The sequence below is a fragment of the Canis lupus genome, chromosome 23 (assembly GCF_048164855.1).
Source record: "Canis lupus baileyi chromosome 23, mCanLup2.hap1, whole genome shotgun sequence".
In the NCBI taxonomy this organism is placed as follows: domain Eukaryota; kingdom Metazoa; phylum Chordata; class Mammalia; order Carnivora; family Canidae; genus Canis; species Canis lupus.
In genome coordinates, this window is record NC_132860.1 from 24,549,089 (window position 1) to 24,567,472 (window position 18,384).

At 39.1% G+C, this 18,384-nt stretch overlaps 1 protein-coding gene across 1 annotated transcript; it reads left to right on the plus strand.

Annotated features, from left to right (window-relative positions):
* The first annotated feature begins 3,241 nt into the window (after positions 1 to 3,241).
* LOC140615321 (olfactory receptor OR51C1-like) lies at positions 3,242 to 7,273 on the plus strand. The gene is made up of 2 exons (XM_072795226.1): positions 3,242 to 3,291; positions 6,361 to 7,273. Exons 1-2 carry the CDS (start codon positions 3,242 to 3,244, stop codon positions 7,271 to 7,273), a joined length of 963 nt encoding a protein of 320 aa, XP_072651327.1.
* The last annotated feature ends 11,111 nt before the right edge of the window (positions 7,274 to 18,384 follow it).

Here is an 18,384-nt window from a genome sequence, read left to right on the forward strand (position 1 = left end):
ATCCCACGTCGGGCTCCCGGTGCATGGAGCCTGCTTCTCCCTCTGCCTGTGTCTCTGCCTCTCTCTCTCTCTGTGTGACTATCATAAATAAATAAAAATTAAAAAAAAAAACTTCAATAGCTTCTCTTGCTGTCCAAGTTGTACATGAATTCTGCCAACCAGAAAAACATTATATTCTATTCCTGGGTACTTTTCTTTAAAATTTTCAAAGATAATCTAGTTCATCATTCTATGGTGTGGTTTTTTTTTTTTTCATTATTAGCAGAGCAAAGTTTTCTGGTTGCATAATATAGGAGTTTTAGAACTCTACTACCCTGCTTCTCTCAAAAATGGAGATGCTTCAACTATTTGCCTGCCATATTTGATGAGTTTCTTTTTCCCCCTGTGTTTCCACTTTTCTAAAAATGTACAAAAAATTTTAAATATAAAGATTTCTATGCAATAATTATGGGAGAGCAAATCTCACTTTGAGATCCTGATTTCAATTCCTTTGGATAAATACCCAGAAATGGAATTGTTGGATCATATACTAGTTCTTTTTAAGTTTTTTTGAGAATCCTCCATACTATCTTCTATAGTGGCTGTGCCAATTTAAATTCCCACCAATAGTGTACCAGCATTCCCTTTTCTCCACATATTCACCAACATTTGTTATCTTTTATTTTTTGCTGCTTTTTTCCCCAATGGTAGGCATCCTAATAAGTGTTAGATGATATCTTATTGTGATTTTGATTTGTTTGATGATTATTAATGTCAAGCATCTTTTCACCCACCTGTTGTGAAAAGGTATTATGTGAAAAGGTAGGTATTGTGGTAAATGTTTTACCACATACATACATACACAAAATAATACTAAAAGGGGTGGGAGAAAACTTTTGGAGGTAACATATTTTTATGGCCTTTATGATGATAATGGTTTCATGGTTGTATACTTATTCCCAAATCCATCAAGTTATACATATTAAATATATACAGCTTTCTATATGTCAATCAAACCTCAATAAAATGGTTTAAAAAAAAGATTTCCACAAAAGTTCTACTGAATAAGATTGCTAAATCATACAGCAATATGTATTCCCTCTATAGAACATACTGAGTAATGCTAGTAGCCAGTTGAACACTCATAGCTCTTTCTCCAATTAGCAAGTAATATAAAATTGCAATTTGCAAAACTACATTGAAAGGCCCTAACTCTACATAAACAATGATGAATAAATTACACATTTAAGACTCAGGTTAAAATAAAATGTTTAACGTACTTTAAAATTACTTTTATGATTCCTATATTTAACCAACTTTATTAGCTAATTAGCCTAATCATCAATCAAAATAGAGTTGAATAACATGGCTTCTATTTTGCTTATTTATGATTCTTTTTCCTAGACTGTGAAATGGATCTGCAAGAGTGAGGGATAAATTAATTTGATAAACACTATTGACCACTGATTTTGTGTCAAGTACTATGTTTATCAGTATTTGTCAGATAAATTACAAATGTTTGTTTTAGACTGAACAACTAAGACTAAATAAGATAACGTACCTGAAATTACTCGGAAAAATCAATCACTATACAGATGTTAATTAACATAATCCCTGAAGAAGAGCCAATCTACCTTTTTTTTTTCCTCAAATGGAGTTGCTTCCATTTGAGTGGTTATGCTGACAAATCTTCCTTCTATTGAAAGGGTAACCTTCATGGAACCCCTTGACTTTGCAATTCTATTTTACTGTTGGTTTCTGAATGGTAGGAATCCATTTACTCGTTTTAACAAATACTTCATTCATATGTACTATGTACTTGGCACTATGCTATTATCTGGAGATACTTTCAAAGTATTTGTTATTCCACTTAGTTGTACACAATAATCTATATAATAGACTATTTTCAAGAAACATAGAATAAAAGTCAAGAAGAAATATTGGATCCTCATCTTAAATGTTGTATCCATGTTCAAAGTAATGATTCAATTTCATTTTTTAATTAAAACACATAAACACAGAGTTACCATGTCAATGTTTATTTTTCTTTGGTTCTTTGCCTGTTGGAGCATCCACAGTCCCTGGTGCCAGTTAAATAACTTGGCGGCAGAGAGGTGAAGCATAATAGAATGGCACTGAAATCCCCCAAGGGTATATTTATCCTAGTTGGGTAAATTATTACACCATTAACGTTCTTTATAAAAATTTTCCATACATAGAGGTAAATAGGTGACCTTAATATGCCCCACTCTATATAAGAGTAAGAGAAGCTCCTTTCCTTGTCTAAAGGCCAAGTCAAGCAGCTGCTCGGATCAGAACCAGTACTTCATTGTGTCTATAATAAAATATCTGAGGACTTTCAGCTCCATCATGAGTAATTTAGCTTAGATAAATATAAGGAAAGATTTCTTGGAAGTGAAGTTAAAGACAATAATTCATTTAGTCTCTGGCATTGCTCCTTCAACATCTTATTTGAATCCTTTCTAATTTTCCACATCTTGAAGGTAAGACTCTCCCCACTTACCCCTGGCCTCTGATCTCCAAACCCTCAGAGCCACTGATTACATTTACTCTCCAATGTTTGGCTCATTTCCAGGAACCTGACTGATACATATTCAGAAATTACAAATTCCATAAAGACATTTTGTCCTCATCTGTTTAGCTAATCATAGCAAAACTGAGCTTCTTCTAATGTATATATTTTCTGACACATATAATAACCAAAGCCCAAAATCACTGGTATATCTATTGTTTTACTTATATTTCTAATTGGTTTACACTTAACTATAACATGACTATTCTACTCAGTTTCTCAAATCTGCAGCAATCTGATTTGTTTCTTTTTAATTTTGACTAGACACCAGAAGCAGTATGACATGGTGAAATGAGTATACTTAGAGAATCAGACAGACCTGGATTAACACATAGGCCCTATTATCCTGTCTAGGGGAACCTTCACTCTGAACCAAAGTCTTCTCACCAAAAAGCTGAGAATGTTAGTTATAGCCTATTAATGGTGCTATGGAACTACAGCAACAACAGGCAGAGAACCTGGTTCAGTATTTTCTCTTCTCACTAAGAATACTACTAGGGCTACCCTCTCACTGGTCTTCCAACCTTTCACTTAGAGCATATTTCAGCCCAGGCTCTGGACATGGAGACTACAATACCTCTCAGGTCAGCATGTTCACAGGATACAGGAACTGCTTACTCTCTGTGTAAGTGGTTAACTTTGTAACATTCCTAAATTCAGAAAGATACAATGAAGGACTCTCTCAAATGGTTCTCTGAATGGATAAGTAAATTAACTGAATCCAGGCATTTTCAATGATGGCAAAGCATTTTGCCTTTCTAGGGATATTGTATTGTTATTCATTGTTTTTGACAGACCATCATGTGATGGTAACTGATTTTCCTCAGCAGCAGGATATAACTCCAAACTTTTCTTTATATGAAATGACTAGTACTCTAGAAAATCAGACTGTAATTTTCCTTCCTAAAAGAATAGAGGTGTTTTACTTTTCCTTGATTGCTTAAGTGCTGTCCTGCATTTTGACTCAATAGATCTCCATATTCCTCAGTTATGAGTTAATCACCCTCAAAATATCTTGGATATAGGACTTCAGTTTTAGCATTTTTACTTCTTTGGTCTTTTATCTTTTATCTTTATCAAAAATGTACAGAAAGTTGGGGAAAACTGTTTCAGGTAATACTGGCTAAAATTACTTTAAAATGGAAGTGTATCTTAAATCTTTGAAAGAAAATTCTGAAATAAATGTGCTGTATAAATTACAAACAATTGCAGTACAGACAGAAATTGATGATTAACAAATGTGAGGTGAAAGCACATTTAGATTTCTGGGTCAGACAATCTGAAAAATCATGCTATCACAGATCTATAGCTCTTCTATTGAAATGAGGAAAACAGAACATACAAGTTGTGGGGGTTCTGGGGGCTAATTCAGACACAGTCATGTTGTGCTCAAGTTGACATTAAGCTATTTAAGCAAAGGGGATCCCTGGGTGGCTCAGAGGTTTGGTGCCTGCCTTCGGCCCAGGGCACAATCCTGGAGTCCCGGGATCGGGTTCCATGTCGGGCTCCCTGCATGGAGCCGGCTTCTCCCTCTGCCTATGTCTCTGCCTCTCTCTCGCTCTGTGTCTTATGAATAAATAAATAAATAAATAAATAAACAAACAAATAAATAAAATCTTTTAAAAAAAGATATAAGCAGAAAAATCAAAGAGATACATGGATCTAATATTTAAGGGATTAGCCTGGGATAAATAGAAGTATACTAAATTAGGAAAATAAATGAATAAAAACATTGTACATAGAATGCCTACGGAATTGAAAGAATGCAGAAATAGACAATATGTTTATTGAAATAGTCAAACTAATTTTTATCTATATCCATAAGTGAGTTATGTAGCCAATTAGATCATAAAATTGTAGATAAGTGGGCATACTTAATAGAAATTATCATGGATGGCTTCTAAAGGAACAATGGAGATCCTTAAGAGGTTTTTTTTTTAAGGATTTATTTATTTGAGAAAGAGAGAGAACATAAGTGGGAAGGACAGAGGGAGAGGGAGAGAGAATCTCAAGTAGATCTCATGCTGAGTATGAAGCCCAAGGTGGGGCTAAATCTCACAACCCTGAGATAATGATGTGAGCTGAAACCAAGAGTTGGACGTTTAACTGACTGAGCTACCCAGGCACCCCCACCATGGGTTAATGTAAATTATAGCATCCAATGGATTAATTTAAATTAGCATCTGATAATATCCTTAAGAACTTACAATTTGCTAAAATTAAGTCTCATTAGTTTATTTATGTATCATGCAATATGTATGCTATTCTGAAATAAAATTGTTTTGACTCTGAACCATAGAAATGTTAAATAATTAGGAGATTTGCAAACATAGATATCTCTAACACATTTTCCTTATTTATTGCAAACATAGATATCTCTAACACATTTTCCTTATTTATTGATAGGGTATTATAATTATTATAGTAGAAATAGAAGTAGAATTATATCATTATTATTGTTACTATATCATTATTATTATTGAAAAGTGCAGTGTAGTTGCTAATAGCACAGGTTCTAAAGTCTTATTTTCTCTGATTCCCAACATCAGTACCTTCAAATTTTATGATCTTCAGCTATTTAACCAAACTTCTAAACTTCACCTTATACATCTATAACAAATAAAAATACTTCTCCCTTAGGTTTTCCAAGAGTCAAATGAATTATCTAGCAAAATACTTAGAACATTATATGGAACATCTTATCATTCACATAATATATATTTTTTTTCACATAATATATATTCAGATAACCCAATAAGAAATCAAAAGTCAGATTAAAGACCAGGGTATACAAAAGATTATCATTTTCCTCATTGATATTTACCACAACAGAGGCAGGTTACATTATGGTAAACAAGCCAGTATTTTAGTTTACTAATTAAGAAGAGTATTAAGCTTCAGATCCATAGAAACTGAAGCAACTTCCTTCACTTCCCTCTAGTAATGAGGGTGAGACAGCATGAACTGGCATTATCTAATGTGGATTTTTAGGTTATCCATGAAAAGAGATGTTTTCTGGCTAAGTTAAAATAAATTTTCATTTAGAAAATTGAGTTTAATAATTCTAAAATTCCAAGACAAAACTAATTACTTTTTTAGGATTGGACCTACTCATCATTAGAGTATTTAAGGAAAAGCAAATAAAACAGAAATTAGCAAAAACATATTTACTACCTTCTATGAGTAAATAATTCTACTAAGCAAAGATTAGCTAAAAATAAACTCTTATTCTCATAAGACCATATTAATAAGTATAAATTCATAATCCAGTTGAAGGATAAAAATTTAACAAAAAATACTGATAAGAGTCCAAATTAGTGATAAACAACAAATTTAGCTAAGTATGAAATTAAATTGAACTTAATTAAATATCTTATTTCAGTGATGAATCCTACAGACATAATATTGAGTGAAAGGAGCCAGATGAAATTAGTACATACTGCATGATTCTGTTTATATCAAGATCAAGAACAGGGAAAAGTAATTATGGTAATCGAAGTCAGACTAATGATTATAACAGCAGAGGATATTGATGAGGATGAGGCATTAGGAAGCCTGGGTTGCTGGTAATGTTCTATCAGTTATCTTGAAAGTGGTTATACGAGTGCACACAGATACATTAAGCTGTACTAATTAAGCTGTATTCTAAAGTTTTGAGCACTTTACTAAATGTGTACTAAACTTTAAAAGTAATTTTAAAATTCTAAATTTAGAAAATCAAGATATTACAAGAGAATTCAGCTTCTGCAGATCATAATGCCAATTTTCTATAATTCTACTTTTCCTACTTTCCTCTTGACTGGGGTCCCTGGACTTGAGTGGGCCCATGCCTGGATCTCAATCCCCTTCTGTTGCCTCTATTTAACTGCTCTTTCTGGGAATACCCTGATCCTGTTTGTAGTCCTCACTGAGCCAAGCCTCCATGAGCCCATGTACTATTTCCTCTCCATGTTGTCCACCACTGACATTGGCTTATGCATCTCTACACTGGTGACAGTACTAGGAATATTCTGGCTCAATGCCCGGGAGATCAGCTTTAATGCTTGCTTATCACAAATGTTCTTCATTCACCTCTTCACGTTCATGGAATCTTCAGTGCTCCTGGCTATGGCTTTTGACCGTTTTGTGGCCATTTCCAACCCCTTGAGATATGCTACCATTCTAACTCATGCAAGGATCACACAGATTGGTTTGGCAGTCATTATCAGGGGGACTGTCATTCTGACACCACTAGTCTTGCTTCTTAAGCGTCTATCATTCTGCCGAAGTTATGTGCTCCATCATTCCTACTGCTTCCATCCTGATGTAATGAAGCTCTCGTGTTCAGACACAAAGATCAACAGTGCATTCGGACTAACAGCGATTATCTCTACTGCTGGAGTGGACTCTATCTTTATCCTACTTTCCTATGTCCTGATCATTCGCTCAGTTCTCAACATTGCATCCCCGGAGGAAAGGAAAAAGGCCTTTAGCACCTGCATTTCTCATATCCTGGCCGTGGCCATATTCTACATCCCTTTAATCAGCCTGTCTTTTGTTCATAGATTTGGAAAACATTCTCCACCATATGTGCCCACACTGATTGCTAATATTTACTTGCTCATTCCCCCTGTGATGAATCCCATCATCTATAGTGTGAAAACAAAGCAGATTCAAAAAGCTGTGCTCAAACTTGTATGTTCCAAGGGAACTCATATTTAACAATTCCTGACCCATAAAGACCTATTTCAAAGTCTGACAGTTGATCATAAATTGGAGTTATAACCCATGCAATTTTAGAGTTGGGTTAAATTAGGTGCCATCCAATTCTATGAGTCCTACCTAAGGCAACCTTACCTTTTCTCCCACCAAAATACTAATTCAGATTTTCAGTACCTCTGTTATCCTATTCCTATAGATGACTGACTTCCTGTCTTTCTACTGTTTCTACCTAAAACCACACATAACTCACTTTGAATTAATTTTCCAAATATCCAGCACAAATAAAATTTAATCACAAATCAATAAGCATCTCTTCCATGTTTATTTCTCATACACCAACTACATGAAGTAACCATTCCTATCTCTGACAATGTCCTCCACAACTTGGATTCAACTTTCCTTTAAAACTTAATCTACCTCTTTTTCTTTTCATATACTCCACAGTCTAAGAAAACCAGTCTTCTACCTATTCCTTCATGAACATGCAGCTATCCTAAAAGCAAGCTTCACTGTTGACTACACTTCAACCATGACACCCACTTTCCACCTTGAAATTCTACTTATATGTCAAGTCTTGTCTTTAAATATCCTCTTCATTAAATTTTTCATGATTTCCCCAATGACACTTGACCTCTCCTTTCATATTTTGTCTTTTTTAAAAAAAGAGATTTTATTTATTCATTTGATAGAGCATGAGTGGGGGGTGGGGGGAAGGAAGAGGAAGAGGGAGGAGGAGACTCCCTGCTGAGCAAGGAGTCTGATGCAGGGCTTGATCCCAGGAAACTGAGATTACGACCTAAGCTGAAGGCAAATCTTTAACCTTCTGAGCCACCCAGGTGTCCCATATTTTGTCCTTTATACTGTTTTGCCAAGATCCTTTTTTCCCCTTTATGTACTTTTGACTATATAAAGATATAAATAAATATAAATATAGGCTGTCACAAGCTTCTAAATTCCCTAATTAAAAAAGCCTTACAGATAGGTGGGCAGGGCAAAATGGTGGAGGAGTAGGGTCCCCAAGTCACCTGTTCCCACCAACTTACCTAGATAACTTTCAAATCGTCCTGAAAACCTACTAATTCAGCCTGGGATTTAAAGAGAAAACAGCTGGAATGCTACAGAGAGAAAAGTTTGTGCTTCTAACAAGAAAGACGTAAGAAAGAAAAAGAAAGAAAGAAAAAAAAGAAAGAAAGAAAGAAAGAAAGAAAAGAAAAGAAAAGAAAAGAAAAGAAAAGAAAAGAAAGAAAAAGAATCAAGTGGGGGAGGGGCCCTGCGAGGAGCCCGGCTAAAGCCAGGTGGCAAAAGCCTCCAGGACTGGAAAGCCCAGTCCCAGAGAAGCAGGAACTTTTAAAAATCCACACGAGATTCTTACAGGAGGGAAAGGCATTCACAGGGAACTTGGGCAGGATCCCAGGAGGGGCAGTGGAGCCTCCAGATTCCCAGGGTCACTAACAGAGGAAGTGCGCCCCGGAGGGGAACGCGCCACACACCCGCGGAGCAGGCTGAAGGGCTGGAGCGAGTGTCCCACGGGACCTTGGGAGAAGCTCAGGTGGCAGCTCCGGCCAGAGGGGGCTGCACACTCTGGGAGCACGATTCCAGCAGCACAGGCCCCGGATCCCAGGGGACACATACCAGAATCCGGCGCTGCCTTTGGGACAGGTGGAGGCAGGGAGGGCACAGGACAACCAGGACGCTCCAGCGCCCAGCGGCCCCGAGCTGTGCAGATCAGCGCCCCACCCCCCGCCCCCAGAGCATCCAGGCCAGTGCGGAATGGGACCTGCGGTATTTACTGCGAGAGCTGACTCCAGGGCTGGAGACCTGGCTTCCAGCACTGTTGTTCTTCCTCCTTGTGTCACCCTCTGCCTGGAACAGAGTGGGCCACCAGGGAACAGAGGCCTCACAGGATAAACAGCTCCCACTGAGCTGTGCACCTGGCAGGGGGCTGGGCAGCACCCCCAGGTGCACACACCTGAGAATCAGGACATCAGGCCCCTCCCTCAGAAGACCAGCTGGAAGGACAGGGGAAAAGCATGTGCTTGACCAAGAAGTACTAGAAAACTCAAGGGGAAGTCAAGGGATTTACAGTATATAGAATCAGAGGATACCCCTCCTTCTTTGTTTGTTTGTTTTTCTCCTTTTTTTCTTCCTTTTTCCAGTACAACTCATTTTTAGCCACTCTGAACTGAGCAAAATGACTAGAAAGAAGAAAACACCACCAAAGAAAGAATCAGAAACATCCTCTCTCCCATAGAGTAACAGAATTTGGATTACAATTCAATGGCAGAAAGCCAATTCATAAGCACAATTATAAAGCTACTGGTGGCTCTGGAAAAAAGCATAAAGGATTCAAGAGACTTCATGACTGCAGAATTTAGATCTAATCAGGCTGAAATGAAACATCAATTAAATGAGATGCAATCCAAACTGGAGTACCTAACGACGAGGGTTAATGAGATTGAACAAGTGAGTGACATATAAGACAAGTTGATGGCAAAGAAGGAAGCTGAGGAAAAAAAGAGAAAAACAATTAAAAGACCATGAGGAAAGGTTAAGGGAAATAAATGACAGCCTCAGAAGGAAAAAAATCTACATTTAATTGGGGTTCCAGAAGGCACCGAAAGGGACAGAGGACCAGAAAGTGTATTTGAACAAATCATAGCTGAGAACATCCCTAACCCAGGGAGGGAAACAAGCATTCAGGTCCAGGAGATAGAGAGATCCTCCCCTTAAAATCCATAAAAACTGTTCAACACCTCGACACCTAATACTGAAACTTCCAAATTCCAAAGATAAAGAGAAGATCTTAAAGCAGCAAGAGAAAAGAGATCCCTAACTTATATGGGGAGAAATATTAGGCTAACAGCAGACCTCTCCACAGAGACCTGGCAGGCCAGAAAGGGCTGGCAGGATATATTCAGGGTCCTAAATGAGAAGAACCTGCAGCCAAGAATACTCTATCCAGCAAGGCTCTCATTCAGAATAGAAGGAGAGATAAAGAGCTTCCAAGATAGGCAGAAACTGAAAGAATATATGACCACCAAACCAGCTCTGCAAGAAATATTAAGGGGGACTCTATAAAAGAAAGAGGACACACAAAGAAATAACCACAAAAACATGGACTAAATAGGTATTATGATGACACTAAATTCATATCTTTCAATAGTAACTCTGAATGTGAATGGGCTTAATGATCCCATCAAAAGACACAGGGATTGAGACTGGATAAAAAAGCAAAACCCGGGGGGAGGAGCAAGATGGCGGAAGAGTAGGGTCTCCAAATCACCTGTCTCCACCAAACTACCTAGAAAACCTTCAAATTATCCTGAAAATCTATGAATTCGGCCTGAGATTTAAAGAGAGACCAGCTGGAATGCTACAGTGAGAAGAGTTCGCGCATCTATCAAGGTAGGAAGACGGGGAAAAAGAAATAAAGGAACAAAGGCCTCCAAGGGGGAGGGGCCCTGCGAGGAGCCGGGCTGAGGCCGGGGCGAGTGTCCCCAGGACAGGAGAGCCCCGTCCCGGAGACGCAGGAGCTGCACCGACCTTCCCGGGCGGAAAGGGGCTCGCGGGGAGTTGGAGCAGGACCCAGGAGAGCGAGGATGCCCTCGGGTTCCCCGGGACAGTAACAGCAACTGCGCGCCCAGGAGAGTGCGCCGAGCTCCCTAAGGGCTGCAGCGCGCACGGCGGGACCCGGAGCAGCTCGGCCGGGCTCGGGCAGAGGAAGAGGCTCCGTGCGGAGGGGGCTGCGCGGTTCCAGGAGCAGCTCGGAGGGGCTCGGGCGGCGGCTCCGCGGAGGGGGCTGCGCGGCCCGGGAGCGCGAATCCAACAGCGCAGGCTCCGGAGCACAGGGCGCCGGGACACAGTCCAGGATCCCGCCTCCCCCGGGACAGGCAGAGGCCGGGAGGGCCCAGGACACCAAGGACGCTCCTGCCCCAGCTGAGCAGATCCGCGGCCCCGCCCCGGAGCCTCCAGGCCCTGCAGACGGAGTTCCTGCCGGAGCTGAATCCAGGTTTCCAGAGCTGCCCCGCCACTGGGGCTGTTCCTCCTGCGGCCTCACGGGGTAAACAACCCCCCCTGAGCCCTGCACCCGGCAGGGGCACAGCAGCTCCCCCAACTGCTAACACCTGAAAATCAGCACAACAGGCCCCTCCCCCAGAAGACCAGCTAGACTGACAACTTCCAGGAGAAGCCAAGGGACTTAAAGAACACAGAATCAGAAGATACTCCCCGGTGGTTCTTTTTTTGTTTGTTTGTTTTTGTTTTTGTTTTTGTTTTGTTTTGCTTTTTGATTTGTTTTGCTTTTTGATTTGTTTCCTTCCCCCACCCTCTTTTTTTCTCCTTTTTCTTTCTCTTTTTCTTCTTTTTTTTTTTTTGTTTTTTTTTTTCTTTTTTTTCTTCCCCTTTTTTTTCTCTTTCTCTTTTCTTTCCTTCTTTCTCTCCTCTCTTTTTCTCTTTTTCCCAATACAACTTGCTTTTGGCCACTCTGCACTGAGCAAAATGACTAGAAGGAAAACCTCACCTCAAAAGAAAGAATCAGAAACAGTCCTCTCTCCCACAGAGTTACAAAATCTGGATTACAATTCAATGTCAGAAAGCCAATTCAGAAGCACTATTATACAGCTACTGGTGGCTCTAGAAAAAAGTATAAAGGACTCAAGAGACTTCATGACTGCAGAATTTAGAGCTAATCAGGCAGAAATTAAAAATCAATTGAATGAGATGCAATCCAAACTAGAAGTCCTAACGACGAGGGTTAACGAGGTGGAAGAACGAGTGAGTGACCTAGAAGACAAGTTGATAGCAAAGAGGGAAACTGAGGAAAAAAGAGACAAACAATTAAAAGACCATGAAGATAGATTAAGGGAAATAAACGACAGCCTGAGGAAGAAAAACCTACGTTTAATTGGGGTTCCCGAGGGCGCCGAAAGGGACAGAGGGCCAGAATATGTATTTGAACAAATTCTAGCTGAAAACTTTCCTAATCTGGGAAGGGAAACAGGCATTCAGATCCAGGAAATAGAGAGATCCCCCCCTAAAATCAATAAAAACCGTTCAACACCTCGACATTTAATTGTGAAGCTTGCAAATTCCAAAGATAAGGAGAAGATCCTTAAAGCAGCAAGAGACAAGAAATCCCTGACTTTTATGGGGAGGAGTATTAGGGTAACAGCAGACCTCTCCACAGAGACCTGGCAGGCCAGAAAGGGCTGGCAGGATATATTCAGGGTCCTAAATGAGAAGAACATGCAACCAAGAATACTTTATCCAGCAAGGCTCTCATTCAAAATGGAAGGAGAGATAAAGAGCTTCCAAGACAGGCAGCAACTAAAAGAATATGTGACCTCCAAACCAGCTCTGCAAGAAATTTTAAGGGGGCCTCTTAAAATTCCCCTTTAAGAAGAAGTTCAGTGGAACAGTCCACAAAAACAAAGACTGAATAGATATCATGATGACACTAAACTCATATCTGTCAATAGTAACTCTGAATGTGAACGGGCTTAATGACCCCATCAAAAGGCGCAGGGTTTCAGACTGGATAAAAAAGCAGGACCCATCTATTTGCTGTCTACAAGAGACTCATTTTAGACAGAAGGACACCTACAGCCTGAAAATAAAAGGTTGGAGAACCATTTACCATTCGAATGGTCTTCAAAAGAAAGCAGGGGTAGCCATCCTTATATCAGATAAACTAAAATTTACCCCAAAGACTGTAGTGAGAGATGAAGAGGGACACTATATCATACTTAAAGGATCTATTCAACAAGAGGACTTAACAATCCTCAATATATATGCTCCGAATGTGGGAGCTGCCAAATATATAAATCAATTATTAACCAAAGTGAAGAAATACTTAGATAATAATACACTTATACTTGGTGACTTCAATCTAGCTCTTTCTATACTCGATAGGTCTTCTCAGCAAAACATCTCCAAAGAAACGAGAGCTTTAAATGATACACTGGACCAGATGGATTTCACAGATATCTACAGAACTTTACATCCAAACTCAACTGAATACACATTCTTCTCAAGCGCACATGGAACTTTCTCCAGAATAGACCACATATTGGGTCACAAATCGGGTCTGAACCGATACCAAAAGATTGGGATTGTCCCCTGCATATTCTCGGACCATAATGCCTTGAAATTAGAACTAAATCACAACAAGAAGTTTGGAAGGACCTCAAACACATGGAGGTTAAGGACCATCCTGCTAAAAGATAAAAGGGTCAACCAGGAAATTAAGGAAGAATTAAAAAGATTCATGGAAACTAATGAGAATGAAGATACAACCGTTCAAAATCTTTGGGATGCAGCAAAAGCAGTCCTAAGGGGGAAATACATCGCAATACAAGCATCCATTCAAAAACTGGAAAGAACTCAAATACAAAAGCTAACCTTACACATAAAGGAGCTAGAGAAAAAACAGCAAATAGATCCTACACCCAAGAGAAGAAGGGAGCTAATAAAGATTCGAGCAGAACTCAACGAAATCGAGACCAGAAGAACTGTGGAACAGATCAACAGAACCAGGAGTTGGTTCTTTGAAAGAATTAATAAGATAGATAAACCATTAGCCAGCCTTATTAAAAAGAAGAGAGAGAAGACTCAAATTAATAAAATCATGAATGAGAAAGGAGAGATCACTACCAACACCAAGGAAATACAAACGATTTTAAAACCATATTATGAACAGCTATACACCAATAAATTAGGCAATCTAGAAGAAATGGACGCATTCCTGGAAAGCCACAAACTACCAAAACTGGAACAGGAAGAAATAGAAAACCTGAACAGGCCAATAACCAGGGAGGAAATTGAAGCAGTCATCAAAAACCTCCCAAGACACAAGAGTCCAGGGCCAGATGGCTTCCCAGGAGAATTTTATCAAACGTTTAAAGAAGAAATCATACCTATTCTCCTAAAGCTGTTTGGAAAGATAGAAAGAGATGGAGTACTTCCAAATTCGTTCTATGAAGCGAGCATCACCTTAATTCCAAAGCCAGACAAAGACCCCGCCAAAAAGGAGAATTACAGACCAATATCCCTGATGAACATGGATGCAAAAATTCTCAACAAGATACTGGCCAATAGGATCCAACAGTACATTAAGAAAATTATTCACCATGACCAAGTAGGATTTATCCCTGGGACACAAGGCTGGTTCAACACCCGTAAAACAATCAATGTGATTCATCATATCAGCAAGAGAAAAACCAAGAACCATATGATCCTCTCATTGGATGCAGAGAAAGCATTTGACAAAATACAGCATCCATTCCTGATCAAAACTCTTCAGAGTGTAGGGATAGAGGGAACATTCCTCGACATCTTAAAAGCCATCTATGAAAAGCCCACAGCAAATATCATTCTCAATGGGGAAGCACTGGGAGCCTTTCCCCTAAGATCAGGAACAAGACAGGGATGTCCACTCTCACCACTGCTATTCAACATAGTACTGGAAGTCCTAGCCTCAGCAATCAGACAACAAAAAGACATTAAAGGCATTCAAATTGGCAAAGAAGAAGTCAAACTCTCCCTCTTCGCCGATGACATGATACTCTACATAGAAAACCCAAAAGTCTCCACCCCAAGATTGCTAGAACTCATACAGCAATTCGGTAGCGTGGCAGGATACAAAATCAATGCCCAGAAGTCAGTGGCATTTCTATACACTAACAATGAGACTGAAGAAAGAGAAATTAAGGAGTCAATCCCATTTACAATTGCACCCAAAAGCATAAGATACCTAGGAATAAACCTCACCAAAGATGTAAAGGATCTATACCCTCAAAACTATAGAACACTTCTGAAAGAAATTGAGGAAGACACAAAGAGATGGAAAAATATTCCATGCTCATGGATTGGCAGAATTAATATTGTGAAAATGTCAATGTTACCCAGGGCAATATACACGTTTAATGCAATCCCTATCAAAATACCATGGACTTTCTTCAGAGAGTTAGAACAAATTATTTTAAGATTTGTGTGGAATCAGAAAAGACCCCGAATAGCCAGGGGAATTTTAAAAAAGAAAACCATATCTGGGGGCATCACAATGCCAGATTTCAGGTTGTACTACAAAGCTGTGGTCATCAAGACAGTGTGGTACTGGCACAAAAACAGACACATAGATCAGTGGAACAGAATAGAGAATCCAGAAGTGGACCCTGAACTTTATGGGCAACTAATATTCGATAAAGGAGGAAAGACTATCCATTGGAAGAAAGACAGTCTCTTCAATAAATGGTGCTGGGAAAATTGGACATCCACATGCAGAAGAATGAAACTAGATCACTCTCTTTCACCATACACAAAGATAAACTCAAAATGGATGAAAGATCTAAATGTGAGACAAGATTCCATCAAAATCCTAGAGAAGAACACAGGCAACACCCTTTTTGAACTCGGCCATAGTAACTTCTTGCAAGATACATCCACGAAGGCAAAAGAAACAAAAGCAAAAATGAACTATTGGGACTTCATCAAGATAAGAAGCTTTTGCACAGCAAAGGATACAGTCAACAAAACTCAAAGACAACCTACAGAATGGGAGAAGATATTTGCAAATGACATATCAGATAAAGGGCTAGTTTCCAAGATCTATAAAGAACTTATTAAACTCAACACCAAAGAAACAAACAATCCAATCATGAAATGGGCAAAAGACATGAACAGAAATCTCACAGAGGAAGACATAGACATGGCCAACATGCATATGAGAAAATGCTCTGCATCACTTGCCATCAGGGAAATACAAATCAAAACTACAATGAGATACCACCTCACACCAGTGAGAATGGGGAAAATTAACAAGGCAGGAAACAACAAATGTTGGAGAGGATGCGGAGAAAAGGGAACCCTCTTACACTGTTGGTGGGAATGTGAACTGGTGCAGCCACTCTGGAAAACTGTGTGGAGGTTCCTCAAACAGTTAAAAATAGACCTGCCCTACGACCCAGCAATTGCACTGTTGGGGATTTACCCCAAAGATACAAATGCAATGAAACGCCGGGACACCTGCACCCCGATGTTTCTAGCAGCAATGGCCACGATAGCCAAACTGTGGAAGGAACCTCGGTGTCCAACGAAAGATGAATGGATAAAGAAGATGTGGTTTATGTATACAATGGAATATTACTCAGCTATTAGAAATGACAAATACCCACCATTTGCTTCAACGTGGATGGAACTGGAGGGTATTATGCTGAGTGAAGTAAGTCAGTCGGAGAAGAACAAACATTATATGTTCTCATTCATTTGGGGAATATAAATAATAGTGAAAGGGAAAATAAGGGAAGGGAGAAGAAATGTGTGGGAAATATCAGAAAGGGAGACAGAACGTAAAGACTGCTAACTCTGGGAAACGAACTAGGGGCGGTAGAAGGGGAGGAGGGCGGGGGGTGGGAGTGAATGGGTGACGGGCACTGGGTGTTATTCTGTATGTTAGTAAATTGAACACCAATAAAAAAAAATGAAAGTAAAAAAAAAAAAAAAAAAAAAAAAAAAAAGCAAAACCCATCTATTTGTTGTCTACAAGAGACTCATTTTAGAAGTAAGGACACTACAGCCTGAAAATGAAAGGTTGGAGAACCATTTACCATTCAAATGGTCTTCAAAAGAAAGCAGGAGTAGCCATCCTCATATCAGATAAATTAAGTTTATCCCAAAGACTGTAGTAAGAGATGAAGAGGGACACTATATCATACTTAAAGGATCTATCCAACAAGAGGACCTAACAATAATGAATATTTATGCTCCTAATATGGGAGCTGCCAAGTATATCAATCAATTAATAATGGAAGTTAAGACATACTTAATAATACACTTATACTGGGAGACTTTAGCACAGTGATTTCTACAAATGAAAGATGTTCTAGGCACAACATCTCCAAAGAAACGTGGGCTGTAAATGCTACACTGGACTAGATGGATTTCACAGATATTTACAAAACTTTACATCCAAATGCAACTGAATACACATTCTTCTCAAGTGCACATGGAACTTTCTCCAAAATAGATCACATACTGAGTCACAAATCAGGTCTCAACAGATACAAAAAGATTGGGATTGTCCCCTGCAATTTTCAGACCATAATGTTTTGAAACTAGAACTAAATCACAAGATGAAATTTGGAAGAAATTCAAACACGTGGAGGTTAAAGAGCATCCCACTAAAAGATGAAAGGGTCAACCAGGAAATTAAGGAAGAATTAAAAAGATTCATGGAAACTAATGAGAATGAAGATACAACCATTCAAAATCTTTGGGATACAGCAAAAGCAGTCCTGAGGGAAATACATGGCAATACAAGCATACCTCAAAAAACTGGAAACAACTCAAATACACAAGCTAACCTTGCACCTAAAGGAACTGGACAAAGAACAGCAAATAAAACCTACACCAAGCAGAAGAAGAGAGTTAATAAAGATTCGAGCAGAACTCAATTAAATAGAGACCAGAAGAACTGTGGAACAGATCAACAAAATGAGGAGTTGGTTCTTTGAAAGAATTAATAAGATAGATAAACCATTAGCGAGCCTTATTAAAAACAAAAGAGAAAAGACTCTAATTAATAAAATCATGAATGAAAAAGGAGAGATCACCACCAATACCAAGGAAATACAAACAATTTTAAAAACATATCATGAGCAGCTAAACACCAATAAATTAGGCAATCTAGAAGAAATGGACGCATTTCTGGAAAACCACAAACTACCAAAACTAGAACAGGAAGACAGAAAACCTGAGCTGGCCAATAACCAGTGAGGAAATTGAAGCAGTCATCAAAAACCTCCCAAGACAAAAAAGTCCAGGCCCAGATGGCTTCCCAAGGAAATTCTATCAAACATCTAAAGAAACAATACCTATTCTACTAAAGCTGTTCCGAAAGATAGAAAGGGATGAAATACTTCCAAACTCATTTTATGAGGCCAGAATAGTCTTAATTCCAAAACCAGACATGGGCCCCACCAGAGAGGAGAGTTATAGACAAACATCCCTGATGAACACAGATGCAAAAATTCTCACCAACATACTAGCCAATAGGATCCAACAGTACATTAAGAATATTATTCACCATGACCAAGTGGGATTTATCCCTGGGATGA